Raw genomic sequence first — 22,763 nt, forward strand, 5'->3', positions numbered from 1 at the left:
TTTTATTTATTTAACTCAATGTATTTTATTTATATTTTCTCTATTATTTAAAACTAAAAGCTATGAACCCTTTATTATGGCCAAATCTAGGGGCCCTTTTTCTAAGCTGTGCTAAGCACTAATATGCTTACCACAGGTTAAAATTCACTACCATGGGAACACTCAGGTGTCTCACTGTCATTTTTGGATTGGCACACGCTTCCTACACACTAAAAAATTATTTTGCATTTTTTAGCACTGAGGGCATGTTTTGGGGCATGTAGTAGGTGTGCCCAGCGCTATCAGTTAGTGCAGTTACATCACTGCTTAGCTTGTAGTTAGTGCGGAAGCCTTTACCACTGAGAAAATAGGTGTCGGTAAGGGCTCCTGCGCTATTTGGGAAATTAGTGCTTAGCATTGAGGAAATAGAAAATTCAGCAATTTTACAGCCACGCTAAAAGTGGCCTCAGCATGCGGAAAACTACTACTACTACTTATCATTTCTGTAGCGCTACTAGACCCACGTGCTAGTCATAGCGCAGGTCACTTTTTAACGAAGCTTAGTAAAAGGGCCCTCAAGTGTTCCTAACCATCTGTTTCCTTATTCATGGAACCTTCGTATTTCACATGCATGATACTTGCTCGCAAAGGTTTCTGATGCCAAACAGCACAGTGGTGTACCAGCCAGTGGCGTATCAAGGGGGGGGGGCGGTGGGGGCGGTCCGCCCCAGGTGCACGCCGCTGGGGGGGGGGGGGGTGCCGCGGCGCGCGCCTGTCAGCTCAGTTTGCTGACTTCGCTTACTTCACTGCAGCTCCCTCTGCCCTGGAACAGGTTACTTCCTGTTCCGGACGGGGCAGAGGGAGCTGCAGCGAAGTTAGCAAAGTCAGCTGACAGGCGCGTGCCGCGGCACCCCCCCCCAGCGGCGTGCACCCGGGGGGGGAGGTGTCATTTCGCCGTGGGGGGCCGCGCTGCACCCGGAGGGGGGGGGGGGGCGTATCGGTGATCCTCCCCTGTTGTCATGCCGGCTAGGATCGCCACTGGTACCAGCTTAAGTTTAGAAGACTATAGGGTATATTTTCAAAGTTACTATGGAACTTTGTACGTCTAAGTGCTTTGAAAATATACCTCCACATTTGGCTATAAAGAAGGAGCTTTCAAAACCTCTAAAGGCCAATACTGCCACACAAAGAACCAGAATAGAGGAAAGAGGAGGGTTAATGATTTTAACAAATGCTAGAATGACCTAAAAGGTACAGTAAGCTCTGCTTCTTTAATATTATACTTTGGGGGATGGGAGATATGGTACACTTTTGATCACACAGGACGTTGTATTTAATTTAGCTCACACCTTTTCAGTATTAGTTCAAGATGAGTTACATTCAGGTACAGAAGGGATCTGGGGGCCCTCTTATTACGTTGCATTAAGAAGTTAGTGTGGGGTTTACTGTACATATTAATGCATATATGCACTAATGGCTACTGTGGGTTAAAACCAGTCAGTGCAGTAAAAGACCTGCACCAGCTGCTTACCGGGGTAGGGGTGGGATATGGCCGTAGCTATGGCATGGCTGCCAGTGACAGTTAGCATACAGGTTGGAGCTACATGCCAGCTGGGATGCCTGCCAATAGCACAGCTGCACTTAATAGCTCCCAAGTAGCTAAACTACAGCTGTGCTACTGGCAGACCAGTAGTGCAGCCACGATCCCCCACCACATGTACCACCTTCAACCAGAATCACCCCAAACCTGTTGATCAAAGCCTCCCCCCAATATGATCCACCCCTACATGACCACCCTCCTGATGTGGTCCTCGCCCACAAGGCCACCCCCTGATCCGATCTCCCCCTTCCCATCTGACCAGCTCCCCCTGATTGATTGCCCTTGATTGATCCCTCCTGCACAAAGGCTCCCCCTCCCACAGCAGATCTTTCTCATACCCCAAATTCCCCTGGTAGTCTAGTGGTCTGGGATGGGAGTGATCCCTCTCTGCTCCCATCCTGCTAGTGCCCTGGGTTCAAAATAGTGGATCTGACACCAAGCGGTAATCTCATTGTCAATCAGCCATATAACAGGGGGTTCTGCTCTGGGGGAGGGATGGTCCTTTGTGGAAGGGATTGGGTTGCACCACCATGGTGGATCTTTTGGTTTTCACTTTTGGGCCATCACATGCTTTCCCAAATGCACAGGTGTTCCTGTGCTGTCTGCCAATGCACATAGGGCTCCTTTTACTAAGCCACGGTAGTGATTCCTGCATGGCAAATGCAACAAAGCCCAAAGGAACTGAATGGGGTTTGTCACATTTGCCATGCCAGGAATCACTAGCACGGTTTAGTAAAACAGAGACTCATACTGCAGTGGCCATATGATAACCGTCTACCCTGTGTGAATTGAAAGGCAGATTCTAGCCACTCCCCCCTCCCCCTGCATTTACTGTGCAGTTTAGTAAAAAAAGAGACCTATAATTCAGTGGCCATGTAATAAGCCCTGCGTGATAATTGCAGGGCAGATGCTGGGCACACACCCCTGCATTTACCTCACAGATTTTGCACTTACCACACTTTAGTGAAGGGCTTCTTGATCCTTACTGGATCACATGTCCCCTTCCCATATGCTTGTTTTATTGTTTTAGGTGTTTATATCTGGCTGTTAAAATCAGGATTTAGACATTTATGCAATATACATACAGTATCTAAATGCTGCTTTATGCATATCTAAAACCCAAATTGTGCTTCTAAAATAAGAGCCATAATATTAGTTCTCTAACTGCTAATATCACAGTCTCCTTCTAGGATTCTTGAATCAGATTGATAAATAAGCAGATTAAGTACCAAGAAATATAAATATACTAGTGGAACCCAGCCTGTTTCCTCAACAATGAAACGGGACCTAGAAAGGCTCTCTTGTAAGCGATTTTTTGTCTCTCCCCTGCCCTCCCCTCCATTGTAAGCTCTTTGAGCAGGGACTGTCTTTCTTCTATATTTGTGCAGCGCTGCGTACGCCTTGTAGCGCTATAGAAATGCTAAATAGTAGTAGTAGTAGTAATGTCCAGCGATTCTTCCCTTCACCTCCCCCCATCCCCTCCATGTCCAGTGATTCTCCTCTTCCCTGCCCTCCCATCCATGTCCCGTGATTCTCTTCTCTCTTGTCCTCTCCTCCCATCCATGTCCATCGATTCTGCTCTGCTCTGCCCTGCCCTCGATGTGCTGTGATTCTCTCTTCCTTTGTACCTCATCGTTTTCTGGCTGGCCAGGCTGGCTTCCCTTCCGTTGGTAACATCCTGACATCAGCTCGCCTCCAGCGTTCCCTTCTCTCTCATTGTTCCACCCTCTGACGTCATTACGTTTTGACGCGAGGGCGAGGCAGAAAGGGGGAATGGAACGTTGGAGGCTGGCTGACGTCATGAGATGTTACAAACCCAGACAGTCAGACAGCGATGGAACGTTGGAGGTGCAAATTATTATATAGGCTATATATATATATATATATATATATATATATATATATATAAATATATATATTAGGGCTGCATTTCTGATGTAGGCTGTGAAAACTGCAAGGCTGTTTATAGCTATTCTGCATGCTATTTTAGATTCTTTAATTTGTAATCTGTCAATTTGTATTTCTTTTCATTACTTATTATTCTTTATTTAGGGCTGCATTTTGATTAAAATTTGTAATCATGATTAATCATGATTCAAAGTATGTTATCCCCCCCCCCCCACTGCAGCTCCTTGTGACTCTGGGCAATGGAGGGTAACCACAAAAAGGTAGTACTGTATATCAAATCCCTTCACCTTCCCCTGGGACACCCACTGCCTCCAAGAAGTGAACCCAGTACCTCTCAGGACCATCCAAAACAAAATATTTATTATATTCATTTCAACAAGGCAAAAATAACATAACATTGGCATAAAGTCAGTATGAAATTCACAAATTTCTGAGTACATCGCAGAGGAGGCATAGATACAGAGTAATAACCGTGCTGACAGCACCAATCTGAGGCACACAGTTTAATATTTTAAAATAGGGTGATGTAGCACTGCTTACTTTGATTTTTTGCTGTTTGTTGGATAGGCAAGAGTTAAACGATCTAAGCAGCATAGTGCCACTTCTAAAGTTCCGAAGCCTCTGTATTAATTTGGGATGCTCCATGATATCAAACATCATGAGAAATCAGAAAGGCATCTACTATAGTAGCTTTAGTTTCCATCTCCATCACCCAGGCATTAATAGTTGGGAGCAGCAGAGACTCTGTACTGTAATCTGCCCTGAATGCAAACTGAAACTTGTCAAGAATAGCATTATTCTCCATCAACTCTTGTAGCAGTTGGAGGACAGCTTGACCAATCATCTTGCAGAGATACAACACAGCAGTACTCAAAGCTGGAGAAATGGTACCTCAATGTTAGGCAGATAAGATCTCAAGTTCTCAAGCACGCTATATGTATGAACTCTGAAGTCAGAAGATAAAAATATCCTAAAAGAAAGAAAAACAAAAATCCCCACCAGAAAAAGAGAAATATTATGGAGTGAAATAAGTGATACCGCCAGCTTTATCACCTTTGAAAGATTTTCATTAATAACCAGGTTGAAACAGGCTAGTCCCTCTCCCTGGTAAGTATGTGCTAATCCAAGCGTCTCCAAACTTTCCAAGAGAAGGGCCAAGTAGGATATTTAAAAGGGATGGTAGACGGTGGAGGAGTTCTCATCTGAGTTTGCTGAACAGGAGGTGACTTCTTTTTGGAGTTTGTTGAATGAGGGAGAGGTTCCCTCTTCAGATCTACTGTGTTTAGGGTTACCATATGTCCGTTTTTACCCAGACATGTCCTCTTTTGAGGACATGGCTGGGCAACCGGGCGGGTTTTGCCAGCCTGCCCGTTTGTCCAGAGGCTGGCTGGCGGGCGAGCCTAGTGGTGTCCTATTCTCCCCTCCCCTTACTATACTGCCCTGGTGGTCTAGTGACCTCTTCGGGGCAGGAAAGAGCCCCCTCTTTCCTGCCCGGAGTGCCTGCATACTACTTCCTTGCTGACGGTCCCAGCGCTGATTCAAAATGGCCGCCGAGAGTTGAAGTCTTGCGAGGCCGCTTCATCTCTCGGCGGCCATTTTGGATCAGCGCCGAGACCAGAGTCAGCAAGGAGCAGTATGCAGGCGCTCCGGGCAGGAAAGGGGGGGCTCTTTCCTATCCCGAAGACGTCACTAGACCACTGGGCAGTATAGTAAGGTAAGGGGAGGGGAAGATAGGGCACGGGGGGGGGGTAAAAGGGGTGGGGTGGTATGTGACAGGGGGCAGGGTGGGGTGTGTGAAAGGGGGCAGAATGGGGCGTGGTGTGGGCGGGGCATGTGTCCTCTTTTTGGGGGGAGCAAATATGGTAACCCTAACTGTGTTTGTTACCAGGGTGGAGCCTTGGTTCCCTGCCTGTCTTACTGCCATGAGCAAAAACACACATGAAACTTCCTCTGTGGGCTGAATTAAACTGGACAGAAAAAGTATGGCGAGCCAGAAAAATTAGCTCTGTGGGGCATAGTTTGGGAACTTCTGGGTGAAACCTTTCACCCATATCTAGTTGCTTTTGTCCTAGGGCCGTGCTAGCCAAAGTCTACTGACAATTAAAACAAATAAAATGGTCAATATTTTCTTTTTTTGTGATTTATGCCTTCTTGAAGAAGCAATGTTTATGTCTAAAATTTTTAAATCATTATGAAACAGAGTTTTTTCATAATATTCTGCCTCTTTTCACCCTATTCCTGTAATTCTTTCTTCTTTCTCACTCTAATATGCTATTTGTTATTATTTTTACACATTTCACAATAGCAGATATACAGCTTTCATAACAGACTGGCCTCTGATTCCTAACTTTCAATTTAATGGTATATTGACTTCATGTACATTGCACCTATAGGATCAACATTCAATGAGCTTTAACCAGCCAGAAACAGCTCCTGGCCAGTTCAATTGCTTATTTGAGGCTGATATTCAACGTGGGTGCTGGCAGTAATTCCATCCCCAGCGTGCAGCACTTCCAACACTAGCGGAAATATTTGAAAACATATTTCCACCGGGGGTTACCACGGGAGCCCTTACCACCACCTTAGTGGGTGGTGGTAAGTGCTTCCCCCCCCCCCCGCATGGCCAAGCAGTAAGAGCAATTTTACCGCATGGCCATGTCTTTTAGGCCTTTTTACCCGCTGCGGTAAGAAGAGCCTTAGCAAGCGGCAAAAAGGCCCCACTGCTAGCGCAGGGTCCTTCTACTGCAGCTTAAAAGGGCTCCTTTATGCAGTGTTGCTTATACAGTTGAGTGCTGAATATCGCACTTAACTGTGTAAGAGATAGCCAGCCGCATAAATCCAGATATTTAATGCGGGTGCCTGGACATGGACTGGCATTGAATATCTGGGAATAATGCCGGCAGTAGCTAAAGAAATGCTCAAGGCTGACAGATACATTTCAACCCCTATGTTATTTTCTTTATACTAATACAAGCTAAAAGAAAGGACAAATCTCCATGAGTACAAGAGCCACAGCTGAACAGTGGAGATGACCAAGGACCAGGGTGTAGCCAAAGTTATTTAAAAACCTTTAATAAATGAGTTGACATACAATCATGTAATGAAATACATGACCTTCAAAAAGGACTTAAAAACCCCCAAAATAAAACAAAAACAGAAATATGTGACCATCTCTGGGAAAAGGTTACTAAAGTAGCGGATCCAAAATGTTGAAAATGGTTGATTTTTCATGTCATGAGTCCATAAGCAGTCTGAAAAAGTTCCACATTTGAACTTCTGTAACTTCTTTTATTTTTTCACATAAAAGGATGGGGTCTGGACTGTTATATTACAAATTATTTACTCTAACAGAATTCATTAAAACCTCATTTTTTTGTTTCTGGTGATTTTAGTCACTTTTTTTCCCCAGAGACGGTCACATATATTTTATAAGTTCACATTTTATGGGATAATTCTATAAGGAGCTGCCTAGTTGGAGGCAACAGGAAGGCAAGTAAATTGCAGGATTCTGGTCATTTATGTGACTAGCATAAAAGCATGCACCGTGACTTTGTTGGTGGGTATGTGCTTAGATGGAGGGTGGGCAGGATGCACAGGTACATGTATAGACTGTAGAACAGTATAATTTACTTGTGTTTTACCACACCTAGGTGTAGACTATAGAGCTAGTGGAAGTGATCACACCTTCCGTTTAAGCACGTTTTTGGCCACTAGTGCTAGTGTACTATAAAGAGAAGTAGGCATCTGCTATATTTAAAAAAATAATAGGCTTGAAATAGATGCCTATGATAGAATTACCCTCCATATGTCTGTGCTGTATTCATGCTTTATTTTTCAACAATTTTTATTGATGACTTGTCAAACCAAGAAATAATATAACCATCCAAATACTGGTTAAGAAAAAATTCCAATATCTAGACATTGGCTAACATGTACAACATGAACAGTCATCAAATTTTACCAATAAAACTCCCATCATGATTCTCTCCCTCCATCCTCTCGCCCACTATGGAATAAACTTTTTTTAAATAAAGGCTAAATAACAATGTCTAGGCCAGAGAGATTGCTAACACAGTCTCGTGGTACAGCAGATACTAAATATTTAGAACCCTCTTTCTTTGGAATGACTCATAACTATAATTCCACTCAAGGAATCTCGGTTACAGCAGGGGACCTGGGCTCTTAAGGCATCCCTGTTTGACGAGTTTGCTCAAGACAGTCTGCATTCCTGGTTCCCTCCGAAGAGAAGAAAAAGTGTGTGTGGGGGGGGGGGGGGGGAATGAAGAAAGGAGAAGCTTCCTTTATCAGTGTTTAATATCCCACTACAGGCCTGCATTGACAAAGACTGAATGTATGCATCCCATATTGCTAAAAAAGTCTTCCTCCATCTAGGGGATGCACCCACAACCCCCCCAAATAACCTTACCCACCTAGCTAGCTTTCCTAATAATTTGTCGCCCACCCCCTCGGTGTTGTCCTAAGTGACCTAACAAAAACCCCAAGGGACATATGTTAATCTGGGTCTGAAGGATCCTCGTTAGATATTAGGCTACATTTCCCCCCAAAATTCTGATCTGTGGGCAGGTCCAAAAAGCATAGTAAAAGGTTTTTGCTCGGTTGCATTTCTGGCATATAGGGCTATCTGCCTGTCTCATTTTAAAGAGTTGTTCTCGTGTACAATAAGCTCTGTGTATTTTGTGAAACTGACACTTCCTATAAGCTGTGTTTGTGATGAGAGAGGGAATTTGCTGAATATTAGAAAGAAGATGTAATGTATTAGGCTGACACTTCAAGTCCACACTCCAATCAAATGAGATAAATCCCTCTGCGGGGATAACTGAAGTAGCAGTTCATACAAGTGGGCAATTGACAATCTGTCCTCACCTGCCTGAGCCATCATTTCATGCAATTGGTTGCTATGAGATCTCTCAAAAGCACTCGAGCCCAGAGAATTGATATAGTGGGATAATTGTTGATAGTCAAAAATATCCCAGGGGTGACACAAAGTGCCGTCCCCCAATTGATCAAGGTATCCAGTAATGACATAACAATTCTATTCCCTAGTCACACCACTCTCTAAAAACTTTATTTTCCATGCCAGGCCTGAACTGAGAGTTACCACACACTGGGAGGAAATTTGACAGTTCTGATAAAAGAGACTAGCAGCACACTATCTCACACCAAAAGTCTCTCAAAGGCTGTAAAAGAATGCTCCTCCAAATGTCTAATGGAATCTGAGAGATCAGGGCTTATAACAAAAATAGTAGATGCCAAGGAGCAAAATATTGCTTTTTCAATGTCAAAGGTGAGTAATCCTGGCCATCTAGTAGCCAATCTGTTAGGTGTCGAATAAACATGCCTGATTGTATTTTTTGAGATCCGGCAGTCCAATTCCTCCCACCCTCCAAGCGTCCAAAAGCATTTTAAATGGTAATTTCAGTTTAGCCCCTCCCCAGAAGAATTTGGTCAATATCTTTTGAAGAGGTTTGATATCAGTCTTAAACAATCTTAATGGGAGCTTCTGCAGTACATACAACCATCTAGGAAATTCTATCATTTTAAACAACTAGATTCTACCAAGTAAGTTAAGAGAGAGAGTCTTCCAGCTGTTCAGCGTAGTTGTTGTGGAGGTCAACAGCTTCTCCACATTGAGGTAATAGATTTGAGTGATGTCACCTGTAAATTGTATACCCAGGTACCTGAAAGATCCTTCTGCCCATTGCAGAGAAAACACCTGGCCACTGACAGCGCACCTGGTCTTGTGAAGCCAATGATAAAGATTTGGAATAATTGTGTTTAAAACCTGCAAAGTCTCCATATTCTGAGAATACCTCCATTAGGGCGGGTAGCGATTGGTAAGGATGTATTATGTGGACCAACAGATCGTCTACGAACGCTGAGGTTTTAAAATTAGGTTTATGAAGAGGAACTCCACTTATTTCTGGGTGTTGTTGTATCTCCCTAATCAACAGGTCCAGCATGAGTACAAAGAGTAGTGAGGAGAGAGGGCAGTCCTGTCGTGTGCCTCTCCTAATAGGAAACGAAGGTGAAAACATCCCATTAACATTTAAAATCACTTCAGGATTAGTATATAATAATTTTATGGCTTCTAAGAAAAATCCCTGAAATCCATAAGCTTCTAAGACTGAAAATAAAAAAATCCCATGAAACCTGGTCAAATGCCTTCTCTGCATTAAAACTTACAAGCATTGAAGGCATTTGATCTCGAGAAGCCCTCCCCAAAGAAGCTGTTATGACTCTAAAATTTTTGACAGTTTATCAGCCCTGAACAAACCCCACCTGAGACTCATCAACCAGAAATGGGAGCAGTTTAGACATCCTATTAGCCAGAATCTTGGCCAATAATTTTGTCTCATAATTCAGAAAAGAAATATGTCTGTATGATGAGGGTGATGTAGGATCTCTGCCTGGTTTTGGAAGACAATCATTTGGGCTACTTGTAAAGAGTCAGGTAACTGACTAGTTTCTAAAATAGTATTGTATTGGGCAAGCAAATGAGGAGAAATATCCAAGACCAGAAGTTTGTAGAATTCGGTTCTGTATCCATCTGGACCTGGTGTCTTCCCCAAAAGTGCTAGAACCAGTGGCCAGGTAAAGTTAATCTAAGAGCGGCATATTGAACTGAGTAAACTGGGTAGGAGTAATCCGGGGCCCTGTCAAATTTTTCAAGTAAATAGATTCATCCATAGAGGGTGCTGCCCCATACAATGTAGCATAGTAATCCCTAAAAATCTCATTAATAACTGTGTCGGAGTTAGTTAGAGAACTGTCAGGTTGTTGAAGTTGTATTATCTTTTTACTCCCCTGCAGGCTCGAATCAAATGTGACATTACCTTTCCCTCTTATTGCCATGGAGATAAAGTTGGCATTTATATTAAAAGCACGCCTTGATGACTCTCTGATGCGAACAGTTCATTACGTTCTGTTTGGAGGGCAAGTACTGAAGCCTTGTTAGCTTCTGTCGGGGATTTGCCCAAACCTATATCCTCTGTGTGCGAATCTGGGTCTCTAAACGCAAGATACTATGATCTCGCATCAATCTTTTCTGCATACAGAAGGCTATGGTGTCCCACCTCAGGACTGCCTTGGCTGTCTCCCAAAATAGGATAGATTGATCTAAGTGTTGGCTATTGAAGGTATAGTAATCTAATCATTTCTGATGGATATATTCCTGGTACTTGATATCATGGTGTAACTCGAAAGGGAATCTCCATTGTGCTCTACCCTGATATCCCCTCTTCACCCACACTTGAACTCAGACCAGTGCATAGTCTGAGATGCCATATGGGTCATTTTCAGCTCTAATGACCAGGGAAAATAACTGTCTAAAGACCAATAAGTAATCTAACCTGGCCTGGATGGAATGTGCACGAGAGAGGTGTGTGTAGTCTTTCTCTCCTGGATGGAGCGTTCACTACACATCTATCAACTCTAGTATATTACACAACAGAGGCAACTGCTTACTTAAGTCCACCTTGGCTTCTGTCCTGGGATGGGATCTATCCAACTGTGGGTCATAGACTGTGTTAAAATCTCCTCCCATAATTATGCTGTCATCTGAAATTGGGTAAAGTAGTTGCTTGTCTATTGCTCATGTTTGATTTATTCTTACTGTACACCACCTTCAGTGAATTCCTTCAAAAAGGCTGTAAATAAATCCTAGTAAATAAATAAATGAAAGACCTGATTATTAAACACTAGTAAGAAAGGCCCGTTTCTGAGGCCAATGAAACGGGCGCTAGCAAGGCGCTTTCGTTCCCATCCCCCTCCCCTTGATGGTGGACTTACCCTCCGTGCTTCAGGGTGGTCCTGGGCGCCCCGCCCCACCCCGGCCGGCGACCTGCCCCGTGACATAGAGAGTGGCTGGCTGGCTCCTTCGCTGCCTGTGATGTACAGCCTGCCTGGCTCACTCCTTGCAATCATCGTCGCGTAGTAGATCGATGTATGCCCCGCCCTTGCGTCAAACGTGATGATGTTGAGGGCGGAGCGATGCGATTCTTCAAGTGTCATAGCTCCACCCTCAACGTCATCACGTTTGACGTGAGGGCAGGGCAAATAGTAATGGGGCAAAATTCCGATCTCTGGCACCTCACAAACCGGAAGTTGGAGCTTCATTAGAACGTTGAGGTAGGCAATTATGTGCGGAAGGGGCGTGGCTGTGGGTGGGTCTATCAGTGAGAGTGGTGCATGAGTGACAGTGAGTGGTGAGTGGTGACAGCCTAAGTGTAGGGCTCCAGGGTTTCCCTGCCACAGAGTGAGCTTCAGAATATTTGAGGTGAGAATTATTAATATAGATGTTAGGTGTATAAAAGTTGCACAATAAATATTTTGTGCTCATCAATGTCACCTGGGCAAAAAAGTCCATCAGGGCTCGAGTGCATTTTATGGATCTGATTGTCCAAGTCCTTTTGAATCAAAATAATTACTCCTGCTTTTCGATTAGGCACTGGTGATTCTATAATCACCCCTAACCACCGCCTCTGAAATCTTTTGCGTTCCAGGGTGGACAAATGTGTTTCCTGGGGGAAAGCTATGTCTACCCTCTGCTGGTGTAGGGACTGTAGTAATTTAAGGCGCTTGATTGGGGATGTCACACCCCCCCCCCCCCCCCCCATTCCAAGAAACCATTTTAAGTGACATCTCCCATTCCTAAAAAGATAAATGCAAGACCACAAATTATTGTTATCAGGAATGAGGACATCCCAGCCCGCGACCTTCGTTCTAAACCCTGCTCCCTTGTGAGGAGCAGTCTATTGTCCCTTAAGACCCGATCAGCCTCTTCTCAAATAAATATTATAGTACTGAAGATTGTAAAAAGTAATTGAATAGATTCTGAGAACTCTTGGAGGAAAATGAATCAGCTCAATTAAAAAAAAACAGCATTTCAAAATTAAGAAAGCAATAGTAATAAATAAGTAAACTCAAATAGAAAACCACATCCGCACAAGTGACATACTTAGAAACCCAAAATCACTTAAAGTATAACATTTCCTCTTCCCAAATCCCCCCCAACCCAGTTCCCTCCCCACATTTTCCTATTGCTCAACTGTGTTGAGCTGGTCACATCTTGACGCCCTCCCCCATCCCTTAGACCTCCCATTGCAAAGTCACTTAGAAAAAAAAGCCTGTAGTCTCCATAATTGTAAATTAGATCACCACTCTTAACTCTGATCTGTTACTAAAATATCTATAATTATAACTGCTCATAGGTGTTAAGAAACATCTTATCTAGTGGATTTCAACTTTCTGAGTTTTTCTTTTGCACAGTACTCAGGATCTGTGTTGCCTTGTTCAAAAGTGAATGTTCAGCACCCCCCCCCCCCCCCCCCCCCCCCCGTTCTCACGATGGTCTAAGCCTGCATTAGGTGCCATGAGATAATCAATCTCAGCTGGCAGCCTGGGAATCATCCATCTCACCTTCCTCCTGGGGCGAGCCCCTCAGTCATCTCTGGTCTATCTAACCCTGGGCATCCATCTTACCACACATATCAATAATATCCTTACAGAAATCCACTTAGCAGCCAGATTCTCCTTGTGTCCTGCTTATGATCTTAAATCCATGTTGAACTGGCCCATTGTCTGAACGCAGAACGATCTACATATGTTGCTGGTTCTCATTCTTGATGTGATCTATGTCTGTATTTTACTAGCAAAGGCTGCCACTTCCTCCAGTGTCTTGGAAAAATGATTCTATCCCTGATGAGTTATCCACAATCGGGCATGGTAGACAAGCTCAAATTGTATCTTGTCTGAGTATAACTTGGTGCAAACTGATGAAAAAGTTTTCCTTTTAGTGGCTACTTCTGCCAAATAATCTTGGAAGCATAATAATTGTTTATTATGGTATTGCAGTTTTCCCCCCTCAGAGAGCCTGAAGAATGGCTACTTTGTGAGCAGCATAATTCAATATTTTCAGAATTACCACCCGAGGCCTCATGGCATCTGCCTTACATTGGCCCAGCCTTTGCACACGCTCCACTCGTATAGGGCCCAGATGTGTTGGAAGGCCCAACTCCTTGGCAAAAAGTGTCTTCAGGAAGTCCATTAGCTCTGCTTCTGCTATTGTTTCTGGAATGCCCACTATTCAAAGATTGCTCCTTCTGGAGCGATTTTCAAGATCTTCGATTTTATCTTGGCATTCTCTGAGTGCTTTCTGGAGTTCGGTATTTGTAGTTTCTGCCGCCTGCATGCGTTCTTCCAGTTCTCCTATGTGCTGCTGGTACTGTGTCATGTCATTTCCAATCTCTGTCACCACTGTGTGCATTTAATTTTCTCCTCTAACAGTGCTAGTCTCTTGTTCAATAATGTTTCCATCAGGGTGGTCACTTCTGCAGTACCTCTGAAACCCAAATCAAGCTTGCCACGGTTCCCACTGAGCTCGGCAGCGGCGCCATTTTTTCTTCCTGTGTACAGGACCATTCCTGTCCTTTTCTCGTTGGCTTCGCCACCATAGCTGTGTAGCGTTACCAAAATTCGCACCTCTGCAAGTTCCTGGAGGGATTGGCGATGTTATTTATTGGAGAAGTGCACAGTTAGCAAAGTAAGGAGGTCTTTTCTGGTGAGAGAGTGGGAGAGCTGGGAATCAGCGTCTTCTCTCTTCCATAGTATCACAGGACCCCTCTATTCATGCTTTAATGTATCAGTGACATGTCTACTTGTTGCTCCGATGTACAGCTGAAGAGTTGCTCTTTATGCTACATTCATGCTTTACGTGAATCAGTATGATCAGGAAGGTGGATTGAGGGCGCCAGGTATTCTCTCCACCTCCTCCTCCCCTCCCTGTTACATTAAAGTATACCTTTGCTGGTGGGGATGCCAAAACCTGCCAGTTGAAGAGGTCTCCTGTGTAAACCCCGCCTGTGCTGCCAGAGCAGCACTCAAGCAGGCGACATACTTGTAGATTCTGACTGACTAGATTTAACAGTTCCTTTATTTCAGAATAAAAGATATTGCTAACAATGAAGATTCAAAGAAAAGACCACTAACAAAATTAGTCAGTTGTCTTTCATGAACTTCTTATCATCCAGAGTGAATATACAGTTTATAAGAGCAATCTTTGTACAAACTATCACAAGGTCTGCTAATAATCAGTCTTGCTCACAGGATTCAATAGGTCAGCAAGAATACATAGAATTAAAATATAAATTAAAAGGTGAGATACAGGTGGTTTGTTTCAGGACTATGAAATACTGTATTTTCTTAACTATAAACAACTCAATTGAAACTTAGGAGTCAAAAAGAAATGCTCTTTAGGCATGGGGTCTTTCAAACCCCCAAGAACAATCAATCTACATAGCTTGGGGTCCTTTCTGGAGTCAGGGTAAAGGCTGATAAGAGAAAGTCAGTCTCAGCATTTTCTACTATCAAACAAGGGTTATTTTTCCTTTAATTTTTAGGCTCAAAAATTAACTATTCATTTACCATATTCCACACACTTCAGCCATCAACACTGACACTCCTGCACATGATCAGTTCAGTCGCTGAACTAAGCATGCGTGAGAGAGCTGGCATTGGCGGCCAAAGTGCGCAGGAGACCTCTGCCAGCCATTAAAATAGAAGGGGCCCAAACTAAAGCTATGCCACTGAGTATGATGCCTGCATAGCTTCAGCTGTCCATCCTGTATCCGTATTTTACATGTATTAGCTTTGACTATAATCTGCTCTTCATTTGTCTGTGCTGTTTCCATTTTTTGACTGAAAGTGGCAGGCTATAAGACCTTGTACTAATAAATCACTATGATGCATGCATGGTGCTCTAATAAGAGTCAGCATTCACAATTGAGAGAGGAGTGATAAGGGTCAGCATTCACAACTGAGAGAGGAGTAACCCAGTTGGAAGGGATTTTGGAACGCAATTACCTCCTCAGAAATCAAACAGAAACTAGAAACTAGAACCTAAATGAGGAACTTCTTGAATTTCGATGTGAGATAAATTGCCCAGAATAATTTGGCTAGCATTCCGTTTTACATTTTCTTACACCAGAACATAATTAACTAGTTCTTCAACCTTTCTAAAGGTCATACTGATTACAATAGAGCTGATTAAGCACTTAACTGTTTCTCCAGGTGAATAATATACTCCTTCCCCTCTATATTGATGGCATAAATTATGTTGTTCTCATCCATCTAGGAGGAAGCCATAAGAAAAACACATCAGTAACTTTACAAGACCATTTCAATAAGCAAAATGATGTAATTTTACTTTTTTACTGGAACATTACTGCTGATGTGATCATAAGCTTCAGATAAATTTAGACACTTCCCCCCCCCCCCCCCAGAGAAGCAGTGTACAGGGTTCCTCTTCTGGGTTTATGTTTGTGAAGATAGGACTCGATGGGGAAGATTTATCAAAAATTTGCTTCAGATTTTGTCTGAGGTTCCCCCACTTGCTTATTACCAAGCTCATCATGGACAATGCAGAGATTTTATTGAACAAACCTGGAAATCACTTTTGCAAAGGTCTGGCAAATCTTTTCCCTGTGTGTCTCAGGTGAAGGTGACGATTTTTTGAGTCCTGACTTATGGAGCCAAGACCTGAACTAGAAGGATAGTGACATTCTACAGGAGGGTGCTTTGTGTCAAAGTGGGAGGCATGATCTTGTGGTTAGAGCACTAAACCAAGGATACATATATGGGTCCTTTCTGCTCTGCAAATTGGGTAACATGAAAATAAAAATACTGGGTCCCTTGTTCAACCTGCACAAAGTTAAATGCTGGTGCCTAATTTTATATGTTTATTACAATTCATAATATGCCACCATTTATCAGTATATCTCAGCGGTTTACAATCATTAATATGTATATTCCTCAGTGCTGGATGTTTAAACCGTACTGCTGAATAAAGGTATAAGTGGTGACCATGTCACCTGGGTAGGGATAGGGTAAAGACAGCAGTAGAAATATCAATGTAGAAATTTAGAATGGGGGAGGTGAGGCTAATACAGTGTTCCTTTCTTGTGTAGCTAAAATCTTTCTGAGAGGGCTGATGTAATAAGCTGTGCATTACAAGGGTGTGCTGAGCTTCATTGTACAACATTCTAATGCATGTGCTGAAACAATCTTTTACTCATACTAATGGCTTGCAAATTGTTGTGCTGACTGAAGTGATAACATACACTGCTTTGGTGTACAGCATTGGGCATTTTGTCTACCTTCCTGTCAGAGTGTGTACAAAGATCGTTTCCTTTCCTATCAGTGCATGAGCCAAACAAAAAAAAGCCTATCAAAAATCTCTGGTGGCTCAGTGGGCCACGGGCTCATCAACCTCATCTCCACCTCAAACACTGCAAAGACTTCTTTGACTTTTTGCCCCCACCTCCATTTCGCAATGATTCCCTAGTGGTCCAGTAGGCTCCAGACCCCCACCCCCTGCCAGGGCTATCTGGTGTAGAGCACTCCTGGCCAGGGCACCCCTGGAGAAATGACCTCAGCCAGACAGCCTCTATGCTGTGGGACCCTCCAGGACCAATAATACTTACCTTGTCCAGCCCTAAGCAGAAGTAAAGATTCTATACTTCAGGGGAAGTTAAAAACTGCATCCAAACTTATCATTTTTTTTTTTTTTTTACTATGGGAGCAATTTATACACCAAGCATGATATCCTTTAGCACAATGATTTTACTATGGATTTTGCTGTACTATTACCCTTACTACACCAGGAATAAGGTTAGCATGGAAAAATGAAAAGTAAACCACCATGCTAAAGGATTGCACATCTTGAGACACTACAGAAGAGTGAGGAAGTATTTATTTGGATTTTGCTCACGCTATATGAGAAACAACAAAATTAGTACCTGTTCTTTGCTGAGGTTTGTTTCTATTTTCTGGGGAGTTACAATCTCAAAGGAAGTCTCTGCAAATTTTGGTTTGAAAACTAGAGAACAACAACAACTTGGAATTAGTGAGAAATTGGCTTTGGGCAATTAAAAACACACAATTGATTATTCACAGATTGAATGTGCCGTGTGTCTTCAGATCAACACACTAAACTTACTAAACTGTCCCTCCCCTACACCTGGTAATAACAGAGATAAACGACTATAAATTCAAAAAGAAGACTTGGGATGGCTACCAGGGCAGACTGACCATTGGGACAATAGGGCAGTGCCCAAGGGCCCTCAATAGTAGAGGGCCCACTGTCCCCTAGCTTCCATCTAATTTAATAATTTTTGATAAGTGGTTAGGGGCCCATGACCCTTAGTGTCTGGGGGCCCAGATCATTGTGAGTCTGCCCCCCGATGGCTACAAATCTTTTCTATGGCAGTGGACAGCAGTGCCCTAGTCACTTTAGAATTGTTAACAGGAGTGTTACATATTACAAAGGCTGAAGGTGTTTCACAATCAACACACATTTCTAGATGGTTATTAGATGACGTGAGGTTGAAGGGTATAGGGATCAGTTAATACTCTATGGTTTATGGGGCACTTCATGATAGCTGGTGTTAGAAGGTTACAAGAACCACTTGCTAATATTGTTGTTTCAAATTAAATATGATTCCCTTAAGTACAATTGTGCCTTACTGATACTGGGTTGACAAGGTCAGAGAGAGTGAGCGATATATCTCAGACACTTCCCAGTGGGAGGTGTACTATAAGATTCATTTTGGGCTGTGTTGTTGTGACTTCCCTCTTTTTTCTTTCCTAGGAAGGAGACGGGGACAAATAAAGGACTTCTCAGGCCTCTAAGAATTGGGAAGTTTCCACAGGATCCTGAGGTGGAGGAACCAAGAGGAGATCAAGGGTTAAAGGGGAATTAGTCCCTTATTTCTGTAGTTCACCAAACAGTGTTTAAAGATGGAGACTTCCTGTTTGTAGTCTGAGGGACTTCTCTCAAGACAGGAAGAAATTTTACAGAGCTGCAGTATGACAGGGAAAGCAGCAGAAATTCATCTGTAGTGTCTTCAGGAGAAGAACTCAAGTTTTATACTAAAGATGAAGCACTGCATCAAGTTGTTCAGGTACCTAGCTGGGAAAAACCCAGGAGGGTTTGAGCTTTCTACCTAAGAGCCTAAATTTGGCTTCCAGAACCTCTCTCCCACATTTCCCACAATTTTCTCAGTCTCCATGCAAAAGCAAAGACAAGCAATCCCACAAAAGTCAGCATAAGCAAGCTGAGGAGTGGGAGTGACCAAGGCGATAGATCAAGAAGAGATTGTTGATAAGCCTTTATTATACATACACTTGGAGTCAGCACAATCAAAACAACAGGCAAACATTCACTGTGGCGTGGACTCTACATGGTCTGTGTTTTGGTCTAAGCTTTCCTCAGGAGTACAGGCAAACAGCCAAAATTAGGATGAAGCGGCAACAGTGAATCTTAGCACAGGGCTAATATAAGCCAATATAACCGTAGTGCAATCCAGAGTGTAATAGCGTCTATCTCATATGTCGTATGTTATACTAGCACCATTAGGAAAGAAATTAAATAATATGGGCTTTAACCCTTTCATCTATGCAGATGACATTACCATATATGTCCCTTTCATTAATGTCATTTCAGAAATATTAAACACATTACAGTTAGGTCTAGACCTAATGGAACAGTGGGCTATGACCTTCACACTCAAATTAAATAGAGAAAAAACAATTCCTGGTACTATCAAGCTCACATTCAATCACCTTTTATCCCAATTTCACAACTGACCAAACTGTCTATCCTATAGACCAAAATCTTTCTTTTGAAGAAGACCAAGCTCATGCAATTACCAAGATGAACATGTGGAGTTAGAAATTACTTTAACAAAAACTCATTCAGATTACTAGTTCAAACACTGACACTTTCACAATTGGACTACTGTAATGCAATATAGATAGGACGCAAAGAATCTATACTTACCAGACAGCACAAAACACAGTAGAATGATTAATTTATGGGGCATCACAATTTAATAAGGCCACCCCTTTATTACTGCATTACATTGGCTTTCAATCAGAGGTTGAATTATGTTAAAAACATGCACATTAATTTTCAAAATTTTGTTTGGTGTGTGTAAAACATTGTAAAGATTGTTTTTCGAAAGTGAACTCTGGGTCTGTATTTTTGATTAGAAGTAATTCTGTTTGTGTGAAAATGATTTGGAATGTGGAAGAAGATAAGACACGGCTCTAATTAATTTGGTATGTGAAGGGGGAGGTGGAGCATGTTTCGAGTTCAGGCTGGCCACCTGGACAGAGAAACATGTGACCACATTCCCACATTCAAGCATATTTTGTACGGCTTGTTTACCAAAATGGAGACATTCTCAAGCATTCTGTAATTTTCCTTAGCGCTGAACATGAGTTCTAAGCCTAATAAAAAGGGGAATTTTTGCAGTGAAATTGGGAGCTCGTCTGTGAGTAAACGTATGTACTGTGCAGAGAACCATATTTCCTGGTCAAGAGACTCCTGGCTATCGCTGTATGGGGTCCCCCCAGGTGATGACAAGAGCCTGGATGTGGTAATTAATGATGTATGTATATTATATTTCTTTATTCTCCTGGTCAAGAGACTCCCAGCTTTGCTTGGATGTAGTGACCAGTGATGTATGTATGTATATAATGATGTATGTATATTATGATTGTTTATTATTGCTTCTTGCCTGGTCCTAGCTTCGCTGATAAGGAAGCTTGGATTTAGTGATGCATGACCAGTGATGTAATGATTGTTTCTTTTCAACTATGGATAGGTATTATTGTTTCTTTTCAGTTATATAGCTTACTCATTGTGTACATATCTTAATCATTGTGTATCTTTGACAATAATGACTTATAACCTCTAATAAAAGTCTAATTTACCTACTACGAATCCAAAAGAATCCACAGTAATTGTTGAGTAGTCTGTGTTAGTGCTCTGTGAGTGAGGCAGGCTGTAAAACCAGGTCAGAACAGTGTGACACCTAACTATCCCCCCAGTTTACGGAACTGCACTAGCAGCTGCGGTGCTCCAATGCAGACACAGCCCAAACAGCTTAGTAAACAGGGGGGGGGGGGTATATGACGAGCCTAATTGCCCTGTCAGCTAGAAACACAAAGCCAACATCAAGAGAATATTTGTTATTACATCTACCTAGTTGTACAAATGTAACATACAAATCTGTTTATACAGCTGGATTTGGTTATCTAGGAGCCAAATGGTAGAACCTCATTCTAAAAGGAATCAGAAGCATAAGCTCTTAAAAAACTTATCAGTTTTAAAAAACTATTTCTCTGTGTAAACATTAATGTAAATACCTCATTCTAATTTATATATGCTGCTACTCATTGTTTAATTGTAAGCCACTTTGAACCGAAATTTGCTTTTTGGATAATGTGGGATATAAGAATAAATAAATACAGTGGGGGAAATAAGTATTTGATCCCTTGCTGATTTTGTAAGTTTGCCCACTGACAAAGACATGAGCAGCCCATAATTGAAGGGTAGGTTATTGGTAACAGTGAGAGATAGCACATCACAAATTAAATCCGGAAAATCACATTGTGGAAAGTATATGAATTTATTTGCATTCTGCAGAGGGAAATAAGTATTTGATCCCCCACCAACCAGTAAGAGATCTGGCCCCTACAGACCAGGTAGATGCTCCAAATCAACTCGTTACCTGCATGACAGACAGCTGTCGGCAATGGTCACCTGTATGAAAGACACCTGTCCACAGACTCAGTGAATCAGTGAATCAGTCAGACTCTAACCTCTACAAAATGGCCAAGAGCAAGGAGCTGTCTAAGGATGTCAGGGACAAGATCATACACCTGCACAAGGCTGGAATGGGCTACAAAACCATCAGTAAAACGCTGGGCGAGAAGGAGACAACTGTTGGTGCCATAGTAAGAAAATGGAAGAAGTACAAAATGACTGTCAATCGACAAAGATCTGGGGCTCCACGCAAAATCTCACCTCGTGGGGTATCCTTGATCATGAGGAAGGTTAGAAATCAGCCTACAACTACAAGGGGGGAACTTGTCAATGATCTCAAGGCAGCTGGGACCACTGTCACCACGAAAACCATTGGTAACACATTACGACATAACGGATTGCAATCCTGCAGTGCCCGCAAGGTCCCCCTGCTCCGGAAGGCACATGTGACGGCCCATCTGAAGTTTGCCAGTGAACACCTGGATGATGCCGAGAGTGATTGGGAGAAGGTGCTGTGGTCAGATGAGACAAAAATTGAGCTCTTTGGCATGAACTCAACTCGCCGTGTTTGGAGGAAGAGAAATGCTGCCTATGACCCAAAGAACACCGTCCCCACTGTCAAGCATGGAGGTGGAAATGTTATGTTTTGGGGGTGTTTCTCTGTTAAGGGCACAGGACTACTTCACCGCATCAATGGGAGAATGGATGGGGCCATGTACCGTACAATTCTGAGTGACAACCTCCTTCCCTCCGCCAGGGCCTTAAAAATGGGTCGTGGCTGGGTCTTCCAGCACGACAATGACCCAAAACATACAGCCAAGGCAACAAAGGAGTGGCTCAGGAAGAAGCACATTAGGGTCATGGAGTGGCCTAGCCAGTCACCAGACCTTAATCCCATTGAAAACTTATGGAGGGAGCTGAAGCTGCGAGTTGCCAAGCGACAGCCCAGAACTCTTAATGATTTAGAGATGATCTGCAAAGAGGAGTGGACCAAAATTCCTCCTGACATGTGTGCAAACCTCATCATCAACTACAGAAGACGTCTGACCGCTGTGCTTGCCAACAAGGGTTTTGCCACCAAGTATTAGGTCTTGTTTGCCAGAGGGATTAAATACTTATTTCCCTCTGCAGAATGCAAATAAATTCATATACTTTCCACAATGTGATTTTCCGGATTTAATTTGTGATGTGCTATCTCTCACTGTTACCAATAACCTACCCTTCAATTATGGGCTGCTCATGTCTTTGTCAGTGGGCAAACTTACAAAATCAGCAAGGGATCAAATACTTATTTCCCCCACTGTAAATAAATCTCCAGTGTTCTGCCCCCATATTCATAGAAGCAGGGTGTATTGTTATGTATATTTAATATGAGTATACGATTATATTGTCTGTGTAATAGATAGCACTGTGTATTAGGACTGCTTTTCCTATAGTTTGCAGTATCCCGTGATTGACTCCTTGTGAGCTTTCCCTATTGGCTGTTAGCTCTGAGCTAGGGCCAGCCCTCACTCTCTGCCCCTGCAGGATGTGTGAGAGAACCCTGTCTTCCTTGCATGCTACTGTGATCAGCAGCTGTTCTAGGGGCTGATCCATCCTTAATCTACTGTAATTCCATCAAAAATTTTCACCATCTCACCTTTTTAT

General features: G+C 42.8%; 1 protein-coding gene across 1 annotated transcript in view; it reads right to left on the minus strand.

Annotated features, from left to right (window-relative positions):
- LOC115469333 (disintegrin and metalloproteinase domain-containing protein 9-like) overlaps window positions 1-22,763 on the minus strand; it is a 114,555-nt gene that overhangs the window by 79,928 nt on the left and 11,864 nt on the right. Inside the window, exons 3-5 of the mRNA XM_030201856.1 lie at window positions 17,302-17,381; window positions 15,564-15,634; window positions 4,379-4,457 (exon numbers count right to left, since the gene is read on the minus strand). Coding sequence (XP_030057716.1) covers window positions 4,379-4,457; window positions 15,564-15,634; window positions 17,302-17,381 — 230 coding nt within the window. The remainder of the gene's footprint in view (window positions 1-4,378; window positions 4,458-15,563; window positions 15,635-17,301; window positions 17,382-22,763) is intronic.

This window comes from Microcaecilia unicolor, chromosome 4 (assembly GCF_901765095.1).
Source record: "Microcaecilia unicolor chromosome 4, aMicUni1.1, whole genome shotgun sequence".
Lineage (NCBI taxonomy): Eukaryota > Metazoa > Chordata > Amphibia > Gymnophiona > Siphonopidae > Microcaecilia > Microcaecilia unicolor.